This window comes from Oncorhynchus keta, unplaced genomic scaffold, assembly GCF_023373465.1.
Source record: "Oncorhynchus keta strain PuntledgeMale-10-30-2019 unplaced genomic scaffold, Oket_V2 Un_scaffold_4369_pilon_pilon, whole genome shotgun sequence".
Lineage (NCBI taxonomy): Eukaryota > Metazoa > Chordata > Actinopteri > Salmoniformes > Salmonidae > Oncorhynchus > Oncorhynchus keta.
Window position 1 is genome coordinate 190,805 of NW_026290943.1, and position 20,795 is coordinate 211,599.

At 46.2% G+C, this 20,795-nt stretch overlaps 1 protein-coding gene across 1 annotated transcript in view; it reads left to right on the forward strand.

Moving 5' to 3' along the window:
• Positions 1–18,940, forward strand: part of LOC127928890 (vitamin K-dependent protein S-like) — a 28,334-nt gene extending 9,394 nt beyond the window's left edge. The window contains exons 2-7 of the mRNA XM_052516431.1: positions 549–706; positions 4,892–4,916; positions 7,904–8,052; positions 12,992–13,136; positions 14,985–15,116; positions 18,378–18,940. Coding sequence (XP_052372391.1) covers positions 549–706; positions 4,892–4,916; positions 7,904–8,052; positions 12,992–13,136; positions 14,985–15,116; positions 18,378–18,940 — 1,172 coding nt within the window. The remainder of the gene's footprint in view (positions 1–548; positions 707–4,891; positions 4,917–7,903; positions 8,053–12,991; positions 13,137–14,984; positions 15,117–18,377) is intronic.
• The last annotated feature ends 1,855 nt before the right edge of the window (positions 18,941–20,795 follow it).

The following is a 20,795-nucleotide window of genomic DNA, read 5'->3' on the forward strand; positions in this document are numbered from 1 at the left end:
TTATTAACTGTTTACTAACTGTTAACTCCCCTTGTTTATTAACTGTTTATTAACTGTTGACTCCCCTTGTTTATTAACTGTTTATTAACTGTTGACTCCCTTGTTTATTAACTGTTTATTAACTGTTGACTCCCCTTGTTTATTAACTGTTTATTAACTGTTAACTCCCCTTGTTTATTAACTGTTTATTAACTGTTGACTCCCCTTGTTTATTAACTGTTTACTAACTGTTGACTCCCCTTGTTTATTAACTGTTTATTAACTGTTGACTCCCCTTGTTTATTAACTGTTTATTAACTGTTGACTCCCCTTGTTTATTAACTGTTTATTAACTGTTGACTCCCCTTGTTTATTAACTGTTTATTAACTGTTTATTAACTGTTGACTCCCCTTGTTTATTAACTGTTTATTAACTGTTGACTCCCCTTGTCCTTGCATCCTTGTCTCCCAGCGTCCGTCCACACAACCAATAGAAACACATTGAACACATATTTCTGGAGTTGCAAGTGAAATACATAACCAACCCAGTTACACGTGTGTGTCTCCAGTCCTAACTCAGAACAGGGCCTCCCAGTTTCTGTCTCGGCACCGCAGGGCCAACTCCATGTTTGAGGAGAGTAAGAAAGGTAACCTGGAGAGAGAATGTATCGAGGAGCTGTGCAACAAGGAGGAGGCAAGGGAGATCTTTGAGAACTACCCGGAGACGGTGAGTGGCTCCTGAGGGCCCCTGGCACACTAGTTACAAGATGGCCATGTCAGGAGGGCCCCTGGCACACTAGTTACAAGATGGTCATGTCATGAGGGATAGAGGGAGAGGGAGAGGGTAGACACTAGATGGTCATGTCAGGAGGGACCTGGGGGAGAGGGAGAGGGTAGACACTAGATGGTCATGTCAGGAGGGACAGAGGGAGAGGGAGAGGGTAGACACTAGATGGTCATGTCAGGAGGGACCTGGGGAGAGGGAGAGGGTAGACACTAGATGATCATGTCAGGAGGGACCTGGGGAGAGGGAGAGGGTAGACACTAGATGATCATGTCAGGAGGGACAGAGGGAGAGGGAGAGGGTAGACACTAGATGGTCATGTCAGGAGGGACAGAGGGAGAGGGAGAGGGTAGACACTAGATGGTCATGTCAGGAGGGACAGAGGGAGAGGGAGAGGGTAGACACTAGATGGTCATGTCAGGAGAGACCTGGGGAGAGGGAGAGGGTAGACACTAGATGATCATGTCAGGAGGGACAGAGGGAGAGGGAGAGGGTAGACACTAGATGGTCATGTCAGGAGGGACAGAGGGAGAGGGAAAGGGTAGACACTAGATGGTCATGTCAGGAGGGACCTGGGGAGAGGGAGAGGGTAGACACTAGATGGTCATGTCAGGAGGGACAGAGGGAGAGGGAGAGGGTAGACACTAGATGGTCATGTCAGGAGGGACAGAGGGAGAGGGTAGACACTAGATGGGAGCGGGACGTTGACTAGTGTTGACGTAGCTGAGTGGGGTGGAGCGGGACGTTGACTAGTGTTGACGTAGCTGAGTGGGGTGGAGCGGGACGTTGACGTAGCTGAGTGGGGTGGAGCGGGACGTTGACTAGTGTTGACGTAGCTGAGTGGGATGGAGCGGGACGTTGACTAGTGTTGACGTAGCTGAGTGGGATGGAGCGGAACGTTGACTAGTGTTGACGTAGCTGAGTGGGATGGAGCGGGACGTTGACTAGTGTTGACGTAGCTGAGTGGGATGGAGTGGGACGTTGACTAGTGTTGACGTAGCTGAGTGGGATGGAGCGGGACGTTGACGTAGCTGAGTGGGATGGAGCGGGACGTTGACTAGTGTTGACGTAGCTGAGTGGGATGGAGCGGGACGTTGACTAGTGTTGACGTAGCTGAGTGGGATGGACCGGGACGTTGACTAGTGTTGACGTAGCTGAGTGGGGTGGAGCGGGACGTTGACTAGTGTTGACGTAGCTGAGTGGGGTGGACCGGGACGTTGGCTAGTGTTGACGTAGCTGAGTGGGACGTTGACGTAGCTGAGTGGGACGTTGACTAGTGTTGACGTAGCTGAGTGGGATGGAGCGGGACGTTGACTGAGTGGGATAGTGTTGACGTAGCTGAGTGGGATGGAGTGGGAACGTTGACTAGTGTTGACGTAGCTGAGTGGGATGGAGCGGAACGTTGACTAGTGTTGACGTAGCTGAGTGGGATGGAGCGGGACGTTGACTAGTGTTGACGTAGCTGAGTGGGATGGAGCGGGACGTTGACTAGTGTTGACGTAGCTGAGTGGGATGGACCGGGACGTTGACTAGTGTTGACGTAGCTGAGTGGGATGGAGTGGGACGTTGACTAGTGTTGACGTAGCTGAGTGGGATGGAGCGGGACGTTGACTTAGCTGAGTGGGATGGAGCGGGACGTTGACTAGTGTTGACGTAGCTGAGTGGGATGGAGTGGGGCGTTGACTAGTGTTGACGTAGCTGAGTGGGATGGAGCGGGACGTTGACGTAGCTGAGTGGGATGGAGTGGGGACGTTGACTAGTGTTGACGTAGCTGAGTGGGATGGAGCGGGACGTTGACTAGTGTTGACGTAGCTGAGTGGGATGGAGCGGGACGTTGACTAGTGTTGACGTAGCTGAGTGGGGTGGAGGGATGGGACGTTGACTAGTGTTGAGCGTAGCTGAGTGGGGTGGAGATGGACGTTGACTAGTGTTGACGTAGCTGAGTGGGGTGGACCGGGACGTTGACGTAGCTGAGTGGGATGGAGCGGGGCGTTGACTAGTGTTGACGTAGCTGAGTGGGATGGAGCGGGGCGTTGACTAGTGTTGACGTAGCTGAGTGGGATGGAGCGGGACGTTGACTAGTGTTGACGTAGCTGAGTGGGATGGACCGGGACGTTGACTAGTGTTGACGTAGCTGAGTGGGGTGGAGCGGGACGTTGACTAGTGTTGACGTAGCTGAGTGGGGTGGACCGGGACGTTGACTAGTGTTGACGTAGCTGAGTGGGACGTTGACGTAGCTGAGTGGGACGTTGACTAGTGTTGACGTAGCTGAGTGGGATGGAGCGGGACGTTGACTAGTGTTGACGTAGCTGAGTGGGATGGAGCGGAACGTTGACTAGTGTTGACGTAGCTGAGTGGGATGGAGCGGAACGTTGACTAGTGTTGACGTAGCTGAGTGGGATGGAGCGGGACGTTGACTAGTGTTGACGTAGCTGAGTGGGATGGAGCGGGACGTTGACTAGTGTTGACGTAGCTGAGTGGGATGGACCGGGACGTTGACTAGTGTTGACGTAGCTGAGTGGGATGGAGTGGGACGTTGACTAGTGTTGACGTAGCTGAGTGGGATGGAGCGGGACGTTGACGTAGCTGAGTGGGATGGAGCGGGACGTTGACTAGTGTTGACGTAGCTGAGTGGGATGGAGTGGGGCGTTGACTAGTGTTGACGTAGCTGAGTGGGATGGAGCGGGACGTTGACGTAGCTGAGTGGGATGGAGTGGGACGTTGACTAGTGTTGACGTAGCTGAGTGGGATGGAGCGGGACGTTGACTAGTGTTGACGTAGCTGAGTGGGATGGAGCGGGACGTTGACTAGTGTTGACGTAGCTGAGTGGGGTGGACCGGGACGTTGACTAGTGTTGACGTAGCTGAGTGGGGTGGAGCGGGACGTTGACTAGTGTTGACGTAGCTGAGTGGGGTGGACCGGGACGTTGACGTAGCTGAGTGGGATGGAGCGGGACGTTGACTAGTGTTGACGTAGCTGAGTGGGATGGAGCGGGGCGTTGACTAGTGTTGACGTAGCTGAGTGGGATGGAGTGGGGCGTTGACTAGTGTTGACGTAGCTGAGTGGGATGGAGCGGGGCGTTGACTAGTGTTGACGTAGCTGAGTGGGATGGACCGGGACGTTGACTAGTGTTGACGTAGCTGAGGGGGACGTTGACTAGTGTTGACGTAGCTGAGTGGGGTGGAGCTAATATGCACTGTGTTGTTGTTGAGCTAGTATAACCCACTGTGTTGTTGTCTGACGTAGCTGGGAGCGGGACGTTGACTAGTGTTGACGTAGCTGAGTGGGATGGAGCGGGCGTTGACTAGTGTTGACGTAGCTGAGTGGGGTGGACCGGGACGTTGACTAGTGTTGACGTAGCTGAGTGGGATGGAGCTGTGTTGTTGTCTGATGTCAGGGACGTTGACTAGTGTTGACGTAGCTGAGTGGGGTGGAGCGGGACGTTGACTAGTGTTGACGTAGCTGAGTGGGATGGAGCGGGACGTTGACGTAGCTGAGTGGGATGGAGTGGGACGTTGACTAGTGTTGACGTAGCTGAGTGGGATGGAGCGGGGCGTTGACTAGTGTTGACGTAGCTGAGTGGGATGGAGCGGGACGTTGACTAGTGTTGACGTAGCTGAGTGGGGTGGAGCGGGACGTTGACTAGTGTTGACGTAGCTGAGTGGGATGGAGTGGGGCGTTGACTAGTGTTGACGTAGCTGAGTGGGGTGGAGCGGGACGTTGACTAGTGTTGACGTAGCTGAGTGGGGTGGAGCGGGACGTTGACTAGTGTTGACGTAGCTGAGTGGGGTGGAGCGGGACGTTGACTAGTGTTGACGTAGCTGAGTGGGGTGGAGCGGGACGTTGACTAGTGTTGACGTAGCTGAGTGGGACGTTGACTAGTGTTGATGTAGCTGAGTGGGATGGAGCGGGGCGTTGACTAGTGTTGACGTAGCTGAGTGGGATGGACCGGGACGTTGACTAGTGTTGACGTAGCTGAGTGGGATGGAGCGGGGCGTTGACTACTGTTGACGTAGCTGAGTGGGATGGAGCGGGACGTTGACCTCAAGCTGTTGACTGGTTTAAGAACCCAGACGGACTAAGAACCCAGACGGACACTGCTAATAATGTCTCCTCTCTTTTTTACAGGAACACTTCTATCCTCAATATGTCTGTAAGTTTCAACCCCACTCTGTTGAAGTCCTGTTTTCAGCCATGTTTCCATTAACAACATCTATATAGAATCTAGCTGACCCTCAGCCACCCGTTCCTCAATGAGTTATCATGTGTCTGATGTCAGCTAATATAACCCCACTGTGTTGTTGTCTGATGTCAGCTAATATAACCCCACTGTGTTGTTGTCTGATGTCAGCTAATATAACCCCACTGTGTTGTCTGTCTGATGTCAGCTAATATAACCCCACTGTGTTGTTGTCTGATGTCAGCTAATATAACCCCACTGTGTTGTTGTCTGATGTCAGCTAATATAACCCCACTGTGTTGTCTGTCTGATGTCAGCTAATATAACCCCACTGTGTTGTCTGTCTGATGTCAGCTAATATAACCCCACTGTGTTGTTGTCTGATGTCAGCTAATATAACCCCACTGTGTTGTTGTCTGTCTGATGTCAGCTAATATAACCCCACTGTGTTGTCTGTCTGATGTCAGCTAATATAACCCCACTGTGTTGTCTGTCTGATGTCAGCTAATATAACCCCACTGTGTTGTTGTCTGTCTGATGTCAGCTAATATAACCCCACTGTGTTGTCTGTCTGATGTCAGCTAATATAACCCCACTGTGTTGTCTGTCTGATGTCAGCTAATATAACCCCACTGTGTTGTCTGTCTGATGTCAGCTAATATAACCCCACTGTGTTGTTGTCTGATGTCAGCTAATATAACCCCACTGTGTTGTTGTCTGATGTCAGCTAATATAACCCCACTGTGTTGTTGTCTGATGTCAGCTAATATAACCCCACTGTGTTGTCTGTCTGATGTCAGCTAATATAACCCCACTGTGTTGTTGTCTGTCTGATGTCAGCTAATATAACCCCACTGTGTTGTTGTCTGATGTCAGCTAATATAACCCCACTGTGTTGTCTGTCTGATGTCAGCTAATATAACCCCACTGTGTTGTTGTCTGATGTCAGCTAATATAACCCCACTGTGTTGTTGTCTGATGTCAGCTAATATAACCCCACTGTGTTGTTGTCTGATGTCAGCTAATATAACCCCACTGTGTTGTCTGTCTGATGTCAGCTAATATAACCCCACTGTGTTGTTGTCTGATGTCAGCTAATATAACCCCACTGTGTTGTCTGTCTGATGTCAGCTAATATAACCCCACTGTTGTTGTCTGTCTGATGTCAGCTAATATAACCCCACTGTGTTGTCTGTCTGATGTCAGCTAATATAACCCCACTGTGTTGTCTGTCTGATGTCAGCTAATATAACCCCACTGTGTTGTTGTCTGATGTCAGCTAATATAACCCCACTGTGTTGTCTGTCTGATGTCAGCTAATATAACCCCACTGTGTTGTTGTCTGATGTCAGCTAATATAACCCCACTGTGTTGTTGTCTGATGTCAGCTAATATAACCCCACTGTGTTGTTGTCTGATGTCAGCTAATATAACCCCACTGTGTTGTTGTCTGATGTCAGCTAATATAACCCCACTGTGTTGTTGTCTGATGTCAGCTAATATAACCCCACTGTGTTGTCTGTCTGATGTCAGCTAATATAACCCCACTGTGTTGTCTGTCTGATGTCAGCTAATATAACCCCACTGTGTTGTTGTCTGATGTCAGCTAATATAACCCCACTGTGTTGTTGTCTGATGTCAGCTAATATAACCCCACTGTGTTGTTGTCTGATGTCAGCTAATATAACCCCACTGTGTTGTTGTCTGATGTCAGCTAATATAACCCCACTGTGTTGTCTGTCTGATGTCAGCTAATATAACCCCACTGTGTTGTTGTCTGATGTCAGCTAATATAACCCCACTGTGTTGTTGTCTGATGTCAGCTAATATAACCCCACTGTGTTGTCTGTCTGATGTCAGCTAATATAACCCCACTGTGTTGTCTGTCTGATGTCAGCTAATATGTCTGATGTCAGCCCACCACTGTTGTTGTCTGATGTCAGCTAATATAACCCCACTGTGTTGTTGTCTGATGTCAGCTAATATAACCCCACTGTGTTGTCTGTCTGATGTCAGCTAATATAACCCCACTGTGTTGTCTGTCTGATGTCAGCTAATATAACCCCACTGTGTTGTTGTCTGATGTCAGCTAATATAACCCCACTGTGTTGTTGTCTGATGTCAGCTAATATAACCCCACTGTGTTGTTGTCTGATGTCAGCTAATATAACCCCACTGTGTTGTTGTCTGATGTCAGCTAATATAACCCCACTGTGTTGTCTGTCTGATGTCAGCTAATATAACCCCACTGTGTTGTTGTCTGATGTCAGCTAATATAACCCCACTGTGTTGTTGTCTGATGTCAGCTAATATAACCCCACTGTGTTGTTGTCTGATGTCAGCTAATATAACCCCACTGTGTTGTTGTCTGTCTGATGTCAGCTAATATAACCCCACTGTGTTGTTGTCTGATGTCAGCTAATATAACCCCACTGTGTTGTCTGTCTGATGTCAGCTAATATAACCCCACTGTGTTGTTGTCTGATGTCAGCTAATATAACCCCACTGTGTTGTTGTCTGATGTCAGCTAATATAACCCCACTGTGTTGTCTGTCTGATGTCAGCTAATATAACCCCACTGTGTTGTCTGTCTGATGTCAGCTAATATAACCCCACTGTGTTGTTGTCTGATGTCAGCTAATATAACCCCACTGTGTTGTTGTCTGATGCCAGCTAATATAACCCCACTGTGTTGTTGTCTGATGTCAGCTAATATAACCCCACTGTGTTGTTGTCTGATGTCAGCTAATATAACCCCACTGTGTTGTTGTCTGTCTGATGTCAGCTAATATAACCCCACTGTGTTGTCTGTCTGATGTCAGCTAATATAACCCCACTGTGTTGTCTGCTGATGTCAGCTAATATAACCCCACTGTGTTGTTGTCTGATGTCAGCTAATATAACCCCACTGTGTTGTTGTCTGATGTCAGCTAATATAACCCCACTGTGCTGTGTTTCAGTTTGTCTGGGTTCACATCGTGTGGGCATCAACAACCAGAACTCTGGAGACTCCAACGTCCCTTCAAACCTCAGAACCTGTGTCAAAGGTTGGTGGGGTTCAGAGGTCAGGGCTACGGGTTGGTTTAGAGACGGTTGGTGGGGTTCAGAGGTCAGGGCTACGGGTTGGTTTAGAGACGGTTGTTGGGGTACAGAGGTCAGGGCTACGGGTTGGTTTAGAGACGGTTGTTGGGGTTCAGAGGTCAGGGCTACGGGTTGGTTTAGAGACGGTTGTTGGGGTTCAGAGGTTAGGGCTACGGGTTGGTTTAGAGACGGTTGTTGGGGTTCAGAGGTCAGGGCTACGGGTTGGTTTAGAGACGGTTGTTGGGGTTCAGAGGTCAGGGCTACGGGTTGATTTAGAGACGGTTGTTGGGGTTCAGAGGTCAGGGCTACGGGTTGGTTTAGAGAAGGGTTATCAACTAAAATCATTCCCCGCGGGCCTCATTTAGTCTTCAATGAGGTCTGTAGTTTAATTTTTAAAAATGCAAAAAGTTGTCACCTCCATTTTTTTCCCACCACGGTCCATATGTTTGACCCCCCCTGGTTTACTGGTAGGATGCTGGTTTAGGGGTAGGATGATGGTTTAGTGGTAGGATGCTGTTTTAGTGGTAGGATGCTGGTTTAGTGGTCTTATGTTTGACCCCCCTGGTTTAGTGGTAGGATGCTGGTTTAGGGGTAGGATGCTGGTTTAGTGGTAGGATGCTGGTTTAGGGGTAGGATGCTGGTTTAGTGGTAGGAAGCTGGTTTAGTGTTAGGATGCTGGTTTAGGGGTATGATGCTGGTTTAGTGGTAGGATGCTGGTTTATGGGTAGGATGCTGGTTTAGTGGTAGGATGCTGGTTTAGTGGTAGGATGCTGGTTTAGGGGTAGGATGCTGGTTTAGGGGTAGGATGCTGGTTTAGGGGTAGGATGCTGGTTTAGGGGTAGGATGCTGGTTTAGGGGTAGGATGCTGGTTTAGGGGTAGGATGCTGGTTTAGGGGTAGGATGCTGGTTTAGTGGTAGGATGCTGGTTTAGGGGTAGGATGCTGGCCCATGGGTTGTATGTTTGACCCCCTGGTTTAGGGGTAGGATGCTGGTTTAGGGGTAGGATGCTGGTTTAGGGGTAGGATGCTGGCCCATGGGTTGTATGTTTGACCCCCCTGGTTTAGGGGTAGGATGCTGGTTTAGGGGTAGGATGCTGGTTTAGTGGTAGGATGCTGGTTTAGTGGTCGTATGTTTGACCCCCCTGGTTTAGGGGTAGGATGCTGGTTTAGGGGTAGGACCCACGGACCGTATGTTTGTATAGTCCTGTCTGGATAGCTGTATGTGTTCTGTATAGTCCTGTCTGGATACCTGTCTGTGTTCTGTATAGTCCTGTCTGGATAGCTGTATAGTCCTGTCTGGATACCTGTATAGTCCTGTCTGGATACCTGTATAGTCCTGTCTGGATACCTGTATAGTCCTGTCTGGATACCTGTATGTGTTCTGTATAGTCCTGTCTGGATACCTGTATGTGTTCTGTATAGTCCTGTCTGGATAGCTGTATAGTCCTGTCTGGATACCTGTATGTGTTCTGTATAGTCCTGTCCTGTCTGGATACCTGTATGTGTTCTGTATAGTCCTGTCTGGATACCTGTATAGTCCTGTCTGGATACCTGTATGTGTTCTGTATAGTCCTGTCTGGATACCTGTATGTGTTCTGTATAGTCCTGTCTGAATACCTGTATGTGTTCTGTATAGTCCTGTCTGGATACCTGTATGTGTTCTGTATAGTCCTGTCTGGATACCTGTATGTGTTCTGTATAGTCCTGTCTGGATACCTGTATGTGTTCTGTATAGTCCTGTCTGGATACCTGTATGTGTTCTGTATAGTCCTGTCTGGATACCTGTATGTGTTCTGTATAGTCCTGTCTGGATACCTGTATAGTCCTGTCTGGATACCTGTATGTGTTCTGTATAGTCCTGTCTGGATACCTGTATGTGTTCTGTATAGTCCTGTATAGATACCTGTCTGATGTTCTGTATAGTCCTGTCTGAATACCTGTATGTGTTCTGTATAGTCCTGTCTGGATACCTGTATAGTCCTGTCTGGTATAGTCCTGTCTGGATACCTGTATGTGTTCTGTATAGTCCTGTCTGAATACCTGTATGTGTTCTGTATAGTCCTGTCTGGATATATGTGTTCTGTATAGTCCTGTCCTGTCTAGTCCTGTCCTGTCTGGATACCTGTATAGTCCTGTCTGAATACCTGTATGTGTTCTGTATAGTCCTGTCTGGATACCTGTATGTGTTCTGTATAGTCCTGTCTGGATACCTGTGTGTGTTCTGTATAGTCATGTTCTGTCTGGATACCTGTATAGTCCTGTCTGGATACCTGTATGTGTTCTGTATAGTCCTGTCTGAATACCTGTATGTGTTCTGTATAGTCCTGTCTGGATACCTGTATGTGTTCTGTATAGTCCTGTCTGGATACCTGTATGTGTTCTGTATAGTCCTGTCTGGATACCTGTATAGTCCTGTCTGGATACCTGTATAGTCCTGTCTGGATACCTGTATAGTCCTGTCTGGATACCTGTATAGTCCTGTCTGGATACCTGTATAGTCCTGTCTGGATACCTGTATAGTCCTGTCTGGATAGCTGTATAGTCCTGTCTGGATAGCTGTATAGTCCTGTCTGGATACCTGTATAGTCCTGTCTGGATAGCTGTATAGTCCTGTCTGGATACCTGTATAGTCCTGTCTGGATACCTGTATGTGTTCTGTATAGTCCTGTCCTGTCTGGATACCTGTATGTGTTCTGTATAGTCCTGTCTGGATACCTGTATGTGTTCTGTATAGTCCTGTCTGGATACCTGTATGTGTTCTGTATAGTCCTGTCTGGATACCTGTATGTGTTCTGTATAGTCCTGTCTGGATAGCTGTATGTGTTCTGTATAGTCCTGTCTGGATACCTGTATGTGTTCTGTATAGTCCTGTCTGGATACCTGTATGTGTTCTGTATAGTCCTGTCTGGATACCTGTATGTGTTCTGTATAGTCCTGTCTGGATACCTGTATAGTCCTGTCTGGATACCTGTATAGTCCTGTCTGGATAGCTGTATAGTCCTGTCTGGATAGTCCTGTCTGGATACCTGTATAGTCCTGTCTGGATACCTGTATAGTCCTGTCTGGATACCTGTATAGTCCTGTCTGGATACCTGTATGTGTTCTGTATAGTCCTGTCTGAATACCTGTATGTGTTCTGTATAGTCCTGTCTGGATACCTGTATGTGTTCTGTATAGTCCTGTCTGGATACCTGTATGTGTTCTGTATAGTCTGTCTGGATACCTGTATAGTCCTGTCTGAATACCTGTATAGTCCTGTCTGGATACCTGTATGGATACCTGTCCTGTATACCTGTATAGTCCTGTCTGGATACCTGTATAGTCCTGTCTGGATACCTGTATAGTCCTGTCTGGATACCTGTATAGTCCTGTCTGGATACCTGTATAGTCCTGTCTGGATACCTGTATAGTCCTGTCTGGATACCTGTATAGTCCTGTCTGAATACCTGTATAGTCCTGTCTGGATACCTGTATAGTCCTGTCTGGATACCTGTATGTGTTCTGTATAGTCCTGTCTGGATACCTGTATAGTCCTGTCTGGATACCTGTATAGTCCTGTCTGGATACCTGTATAGTCCTGTCTGGATACCTGTATAGTCCTGTCTGGATACCTGTATAGTCCTGTCTGAATACCTGTATAGTCCTGTCTGGATACCTGTATAGTCCTGTCTGGATACCTGTATGTGTTCTGTATAGTCCTGTCTGGATACCTGTATGTGTTCTGTATAGTCCTGTCTGGATACCTGTATAGTCCTGTCTGAATACCTGTATATACCTGTATAGTCCTGTCTGGATACCTGTATTGTTCTGTAGAGATCCTGTCTGGATACCTGTATAGTCCTGTCTGAATACCTGTATAGTCCTGTCTGGATACCTGTATAGTCCTGTCTGGATACCTGTATAGTCCTGTCTGGATACCTGTATGGTTCCAGTCCTGTCTAGATACCTGTATAGTCCTGTCTGGATACCTGTATGTGTTCTGTATAGTCCTGTCTGGATACCTGTATGTGTTCTGTATAGTCCTGTCTGGATACCTGTATGGATGTATAGTCCTGTCTGGATACCTGTATGTGTTCTGTATAGTCCTGTCTGGATACCTGTATGTGTTCTGTATAGTTGTCTGGATACCTGATACCTGTATAGTCCTGTCTGGATACCTGTACTAGTCCTGTCTGGATACCTGTATGTGTTCTGTATAGTCCTGTCTGGATACCTGTATGTGTTCTGTATAGTCCTGTACCAGACCTGTATGTGTTCTGTATAGTCCTGTCTGGATACCTGTATGTGTTCTGTATAGTCCTGTCTGGATACCTGTATGTGTTCTGTATAGTCCTGTCTGAATACCTGTATGTGTTCTGTATAGTCCTGTCTGGATACCTGTATATAGTCCTGTCTGGATACCTGTATGTGTTCTGTATAGTCCTGTCTGGATACCTGTATGTGTTCTGGTCTGGATACCTGTCTGGATACCTGTATAGTCCTGGCTGTATAGTCCTGTCTGGTACCTGTATGTGTTCTGTATAGTCCTGTCTGGATACCTGTATAGTCCTGTCTGGATACCTGTATGTGTTCTGTATGGGTCCTGTCCTGTCTGGATACCTGTATGTGTTCTGTATAGTCCTGTCTGGATACCTGTATGTGTTCTGTATAGTCCTGTCTGGATACCTGTATGTGTTCTGTATAGTCCTGTCTGATACCTGTATAGTCCTGTCTGAATACCTGTATAGTCCTGTCCTGTCTGGATACCTGTATGTGTTCTGTATAGTCCTGTCTGGATATATGTGTTCTGTATAGTCCTGTCTAATACCTGTATGTGTTCTGTATAGTCCTGTCTGGATACCTGTATAGTCCTGTCTGGAATATGTGTTCTGTATAGTCCTGTCTGGATAGCTGTATATAGTCCTGTCTGGATATATGTGTTCTGTATAGTCCTGGCTGTTCTGTATAGTCCTGTCTGGTCCTGTATAGTCCTGTATACTGGGTCCTGGCTGTAATACTGGGTCCTGGCTTAATACTGGGTCCTGTGTTAATACTGGGTTCCGCTGCATCGATGGCCAGGCCTCTTTCACCTGTCAGTGTCGACCAGGCTGGAAGGGCCCGCGCTGTGAGGATGGTAGGTACCAGACAGACAGGGTTGGGGTTAGACAGGCCTCCTTCGCCTGTCAGTGTCGACCAGGCTGGAAGGGCCCGCGCTGTGAGGATGGTAGGTACCAGACAGACAGGGTTGGGGTTAGACAGGCCTCCTTCCCCTGTCCCCGCGCTGTGAGGATGGTAGGTACCAGACAGACAGGGTTGGGGTTAGACAGGCCTCCTTCGCCTGTCAGTGTCGACCAGGCTGGAAGGGCCCGCGCTGTGAGGATGGTAGGTACCAGACAGACAGGGTTGGGGTTAGACAGGCCTCCTTACTGGGTCCTGGCTGGAAGGGCCCGCGCTGTGAGGATGGTAATACTGGGTGGGGTTAGACAGGCCTCCTTCGCCTGTCAGTAATACTGGGTCCAGACAGACTTAGGATAGGCCTGGGTCCTCGCCTGTCAGTGTAACCAGGCTGGAAGGGTCCTGGCTGTGAGGATGGTAGGTCCAGACAGAATACTGGGATCCTGGTGTAAACTAGGTCCTGGCTTAACACTGGGTCCTACTTAATACTGGGTCCTGGCTTAATACTGGGTCCTGGCTTAATACTGGGTCCTGGCTTAATACTGGGTCCTGGCTTAATACTGGGTCCTGGCTTAACACTGGATCCTACTTAATACTGGGTCCTGGCTTAATACTGGGTCCTGGCTTAATACTGGGTCCTGGCTTAATACTGGGTCCTGGCTCAATACTGGGTCCTGGCTTAACACTGGTCCTACTTAATACTGGGTCCTGGCTTAATACTGGGTCCTGGCTTAATACTGGGTCCTGGCTTAATACTGGGTCCTGGCTTAATACTGGGTCCTACTTAATACTGGGTCCTACTTAATACTGGGTCCTGGCTTAATACTGGGTCCTACTTAATACTGGGTCCTGGCTTAATACTGGGTCCTGGCTTAATACTGGGTCCTGGCTTAATACTGGGTCCTGGCTTAATACTGGGTCCTGGCTTAATACTGGGTCCTGGCTTAATACTGGGTCCTGGCTTAATACTGGGTCCTGGCTTAATACTGGGTCCTGGTTTAATACTGGGTCCTACTTAATACTGGGTCCTGGCTTAATACTGGGTCCTGGCTTAATACTGGGTCCTGGCTTAATACTGGGTCCTGGCTTAACACTGGTCCTACTTAATACTGGGTCCTGGCTTAATACTGGGTCCTGGTTTAATACTGGGTCCTACTTAATACTGGGTCCTACTTAATACTGGGTCCTACTTAATACTGGGTCCTGCTTTAATACTGGGTCCTACTTAATACTGGGTCCTGGCTTAATACTGGGTCCTGGCTTAATACTGGGTCCTGGCTTAATACTGGGTCCTACTTAATACTGGGTCCTGGCTTAATACTGGGTCCTGGTTTAATACTGGGTCCTACTTAATACTGGGTCCTACTTAATACTGGGTCCTGGTTTAATATTGGGTCCTGGCTTAATACTGGGTCCTACTTAATACTGGGTCCTGGCTTAATACTGGGTCCTGGCTTAATACTGGGTCCTACTTAATACTGGGTCCTACTTAATACTGGGTCCTACTTAATACTGGGTCCTACTTAATACTGGGTCCTGGCTTAATACTGGGTCCTACTTAATACTGGGTTCTACTTAATACTGGGTCCTACTTAATACTGGGTCCTACTTAATACTGGTTCTACTTAATACTGGGTCCTACTTAATCCTGGGTTGCTGGTTTGAATCCGTCTCTAAAAGTTTGGTCAGAAACGTGGGTGTTGCTGAATTACTAGGCAGGAACAGGACTTGGAGCCGAGTTTATAGTCAATAAATCCATGTTTTGTTATTCTTGAATAACGATGTTATTGGTTGTTTTATTGATCAGACATCGACGAGTGTTCAGACCCAGATCACCAAGCCGGCTGCAACCAGAAGTGTTACAACTCCCCCGGGAGCTTCCGCTGTATGTGTGACGATGGGTACCGGTTCAGAACCAGTGACAAGATCCACTGTACAGGTACCAGTTACTGTTATATAGATCCACTGTACAGGTAACAGTTATATAGATCCACTGTACAGTTACTGTTATATAGATCCACTGTACAGTTACTGTTATATAGATCCACTGTACAGGTAACAGTTACTGTTATATAGATCCACTGTACAGGTACCAGTTATATAGATCCACTGTACAGGTGACAGTTATATAGATCCACTGTACAGGTACCAGTTACTGTTATATAGATCCACTGTACAGGTGACAGTTACTGTTATATAGATCCACTGTACAGTTACTGTTATATAGATCCACTGTACAGGTGACAGTTACTGTTATATAGATCCACTGTACAGGTACCAGTTACTGTTATATAGATCCACTGTACAGGTGACAGTTACTGTTATATAGATCCACTGTACAGGTACCAGTTACTGTTATATAGATCCACTGTACAGTTACTGTTATATAGATCCACTGTACAGTTACTGTTATATAGATCCACTGTACAGTTACTGTTATATAGATCCACTGTACAGGTAACAGTTACTGTTATATAGATCCACTGTACAGGTACCAGTTACTGTTATATAGATCCACTGTACAGGTGACAGTTATATAGATCCACTGTACAGGTGACAGTTACTGTTATATAGATCCACTGTACAGTTACTGTTATATAGATAACAGTTAGTTATATAGATCCACTGTACAGGTAACAGTTACTGTTATATAGATCCACTGTACAGGTAACAGTTACTGTTATATAGATCCACTGTACAGGTAACAGTTATATAGATCCACTGTACAGGTAACAGTTACTGTTATATAGATCCACTGTACAGGTAACAGTTATATAGATCCACTGTACAGGTAACAGTTACTGTTATATAGATCCACTGTACAGGTAACAGTTACTGTTATATAGATCCACTGTACAGGTGACAGTTACTGTTATATAGATCCACTGTACAGGTAACAGTTACTGTTATATAGATCCACTGTACAGGTAACAGTTACTGTTATATAGATCCACTGTACAGTTACTGTTATATAGATCCACTGTACAGGTAACAGTTATATAGATCCACTGTACAGGTACAGTTAGGTAACAGTTACTGTTATATAGATCCACTGTACAGGTACAGTTAGTTATATAGATCCACTGTACAGTTACTGTTATATAGATCCACTGTACAGTTACTGTTATATAGATCCACTGTACAGGTAACAGTTACTGTTATATAGATCCACTGTACAGGTAACAGTTATATAGTTACAGGTGTTATATAGATCCACTGTACAGGTAACAGTTATATAGATCCACTGTACAGGTGACAGTTACTGTTATATAGATCCACTGTACAGGTAACAGTTATATAGATCCACTGTACAGGTACCAGTTATATAGATCCACTGTACAGGTGTTATATAGATCCACTGTACAGGTACCAGTTACTGTTATATAGATCCACTGTACAGGTGACAGTTATATAGATCCACTGTACAGGTGACAGTTACTGTTATATAGATCCACTGTACAGGTAACAGTTACTGTTATATAGATCCACTGTACAGGTGACAGTTACTGTTATATAGATCCACTGTACAGGTAACAGTTATATAGATCCACTGTACAGGTAACAGTTATATAGATCCACTGTACAGGTGTTATATAGATCCACTGTACAGGTGACAGTTACTGTTATATAGATCCACTGTACAGGTAACAGTTATATAGATCCACTTACAGGTGACAGTTATATATAGATCCACTGTACAGGTAACAGTTACTGTTATATAGATCCACTGTACAGGTAACAGTTACTGTTATATAGATCCACTGTACAGGTAACAGTTACTGTTATATAGATCCACTGTACAGGTGACAGTTATATAGATCCACTGTACAGGTAACAGTTACTGTTATATAGATCCACTGTACAGGTAACAGTTACTGTTATATAGATCCACTGTACAGGTAACAGTTACTGTTATATAGATCCACTGTACAGGTAACAGTTACTGTTATATAGATCCACTGTACAGGTACCAGTTACTGTTATATAGATCCACTGTACAGGTAACAGTTACTGTTATATAGATCCACTGTACAGGTACAGTTATATAGATCCACTGTACAGGTAACAGTTATATAGATCCACTGTACAGGTGACAGTTACTGTTATATAGATCCACTGTACAGGTAACAGTTACTGTTATATAGATCCACTGTACAGGTAACAGTTACTGTTATATAGATCCACTGTACAGGTAACAGTTACTGTTATATAGATCCACTGTACAGGTAACAGTTACTGTTATATAGATCCACTGTACAGGTAACAGTTATATAGATCCACTGTACAGGTAACAGTTATATAGATCCACTGTACAGGTAACAGTTACTGTTATATAGATCCACTGTACAGGTAACAGTTACTGTTATATAGATCCACTGTACAGGTAACAGTTATATAGATCCACTGTACAGGTAACAGTTACTGTTATATAGATCCACTGTACAGGTAACAGTTATATAGATCCACTGTACAGGTAACAGTTATATAGATCCACTGTACAGGTAACAGTTATATAGATCCACTGTACAGGTAACAGTTACTGTTATATAGATCCACTGTACAGGTAACAGTTATATAGATCCACTGTACAGGTAACAGTTACTGTTATATAGATCCACTGTACAGGTAACAGTTACTGTTATATAGATCCACTGTACAGGTAACAGTTATATAGATCCACTGTACAGGTGACAGTTACTGTTATATAGATCCACTGTACAGGTAACAGTTACTGTTATATAGATCCACTGTACAGGTAACAGTTACTGTTATATAGATCCACTGTACAGGTAACAGTTATATAGATCCACTGTACAGTTACTGTTATATAGATCCACTGTACAGGTGACAGTTACTGTTATATAGATCCACTGTACAGGTAACAGTTACTGTTATATAGATCCACTGTACAGGTAACAGTTATATAGATCCACTGTACAGGTGACAGTTACTGTTATATAGATCCACTGTACAGTGTACAGTGTACACTCCCCAGAGTGAGATATCAATGAGTGTCTGCTGTACCCCAATATCTCTGAGGAACCAGCTAAATGTGTTCCCTCCACAGATATCAATGAGTGTCTGCTGTACCCCAGTATCTCTGAGGAACCGGCTAAATGTGTTCCCTCCACAGATATCAATGAGTGTCTGCTGTACCCCAATATCTCTGAGGAACCGGCTAAATGTGTTCCCTCCACAGATATCAATGAGTGTCTGCTGTACCCCAATATCTCTGAGGAACCAGCTAAATGTGTTCCCTCCACAGATATCAATGAGTGTCTGCTGTACCCCAGTATCTCTGAGGAACCAGCTAAATGTGTTCCCTCCACAGATATCAATGAGTGTCTGCTGTACCCCAGTATCTGTGAAGAACCGGCTAAATGTGTTCCAACCCCAGATATCAATGAGTGTCTGCTGTACCCCAGTATCTGTGAAGAACCGGCTAAATGTGTTCCCTCCACAGATATCAATGAGTGTCTGCTGTACCCCAGTATCTCTGAGGAACCGGCTAAAGTTCCCTCCACAGATATCAATGAGTGTCTGCTGTACCCCACTATCTCTGAGGAACCAGCTAAATGTGTTCCCTCCACAGATATCAATGAGTGTCTGCTGTACCCCAGTATCTGTGAGGAACCAGCTAAATGTGTTCCCTCCACAGATATCAATGAGTGTCTGCTGTACCCCAATATCTCTGAGGAACCGGCTAAATGTGTTCCCTCCACAGATATCAATGAGTTAACTGCTGTACCCCAATATCTCTGAGGGGTTAAATGTGTTCCCTCCACAGATATCAATGAGTGTCTGCTGTCAATATCTCTGAGCAGTGGGCTAAATGTGTTCCCTCCACAGATATCAATGAGTGTCTGCTGTACCCCAATATCTCTGAGGAACCAGTGGGTTAAATGTGTCCCAGGATGAGTGGGTTACCCCACTATCTCTGAGGAACCGGCTAAATGTGTTCCCTCCACAGATATCAATGAGTGTCTGCTGTACCAGTGGGTTCTGAGGAACAGCTAAATGTGTTCCCTCCACAGATACAATGAGTGTCTGCTGTACCCCAGTATCTGGTCTAGGAACCGGCTGGGTTGTGTTCCCTCCACAGATATCAATGAGTGTCTGCTCTATCTGTGAAGAACTAAATGGGTTAACCCTGGTCTAGAGTGCCAGTGTGGGTTACAACTGGTCTAGGTTCCTGTTTGGGTGAGATGCCACTCCACTGGTACCCACACTGATCACAGGAGAAAGTTAATCTGGTCAGGAACATGTTCATTTAACTAGTCAGGTTCTGGTCTATGAACAAGTTCAGTGGGTTAACTGGTCAAGGAACAGTGGGTTAACTGGTCTGGGAACAGTGGGTTAACTGGTCTAGGAGCAGTGGGTTAACTGGTCTAGGAACAGTGGGTTAACTGGTCTAGTGGGAACAGTGGGTTAACTGGTCTAGGAACAGTGGGTTAACTGGTCTAGGAACAGTGGGTTAACTGGTCTAGGAACAGTGGGTTAACTGGTCTAGGAACAGTGGGTTAACTGGTCTAGGAACAGTGGGTTAACTGGTCTAGGAACAGTGGGTTAACTGGTCTAGGAGCAGTGGGTTAACTGGTCTAGGAACAGTGGGTTAACTGGTCTAGGAACAGTGGGTTAACTGGTCTAGGAACAGTGGGTTAACTGGTCTAGGAACAGTGGGTTAACTGGTCTAGGAACAGTGGGTTAACTGGTCTAGGAACAGTGGAACAGTGGGTTAACTGGTCTAGGAACAGTGGGTTAACTGGTCTAGGAACAGTGGGTTAACTGGTCTAGGAACAGTGGGTTAACTGGTCTAGGAACAGTGGGTTAACTGGTCTAGGAACAGTGGGTTAACTGGTCTAGGAACAGTGGGTTAACTGGTCTAGGAACAGTGGGTTAACTGGTCTAGGAACAGTGGGTTAACTGGTCTAGGAACAGTGGGTTAACTGGTCTAGGAACAGTGGGTTAACTGGTCTAGGAACAGTGGGTTAACTGGTCTAGGAACAGTGGGTTAACTGGTCTAGGAACAGTGGGTTAACTGGTCTAGGAACAGTGGGTTAACTGGTCTAGGAACAGTGGGTTAACTGGTCTAGGAACAGTGGGTTAACTGGTCTAGGAACAGTGGGTTAACTGGTCTAGGAACAGTGGGTTAACTGGTCTAGGAACAGTGGGTTAACTGGTCTAGGAACAGTGGGTTAACTGGTCTAGGAACAGTGGGTTAACTGGTCTAGGAACAGTGGGTTAACTGGTCTAGGAACAGTGGGTTAACTGGTCTAGGAACAGTGGGTTAACTGGTCTAGGAACAGTGGGTTAACTGGTCTAGGAACAGTGGGTTAACTGGTCTAGGAACAGTGGGTTAACTGGTCTAGGAACAGTGGGTTAACTGGTCTAGGAACAGTGGGTTAACTGGTCTAGGAACAGTGGGTTAACTGGTCTAGGAACAGTGGGTTAACTGGTCTAGGAACAGTGGGTTAACTGGTCTAGGAACAGTGGGTTAACTGGTCTAGGAACAGTGGGTTAACTGGTCTAGGAACAGTGGGTTAACTGGTCTAGGAACAGTGGGTTAACTGGTCTAGGAACAGTGGGTTAACTGGTCTAGGAGTGGGTTAACTGGTCT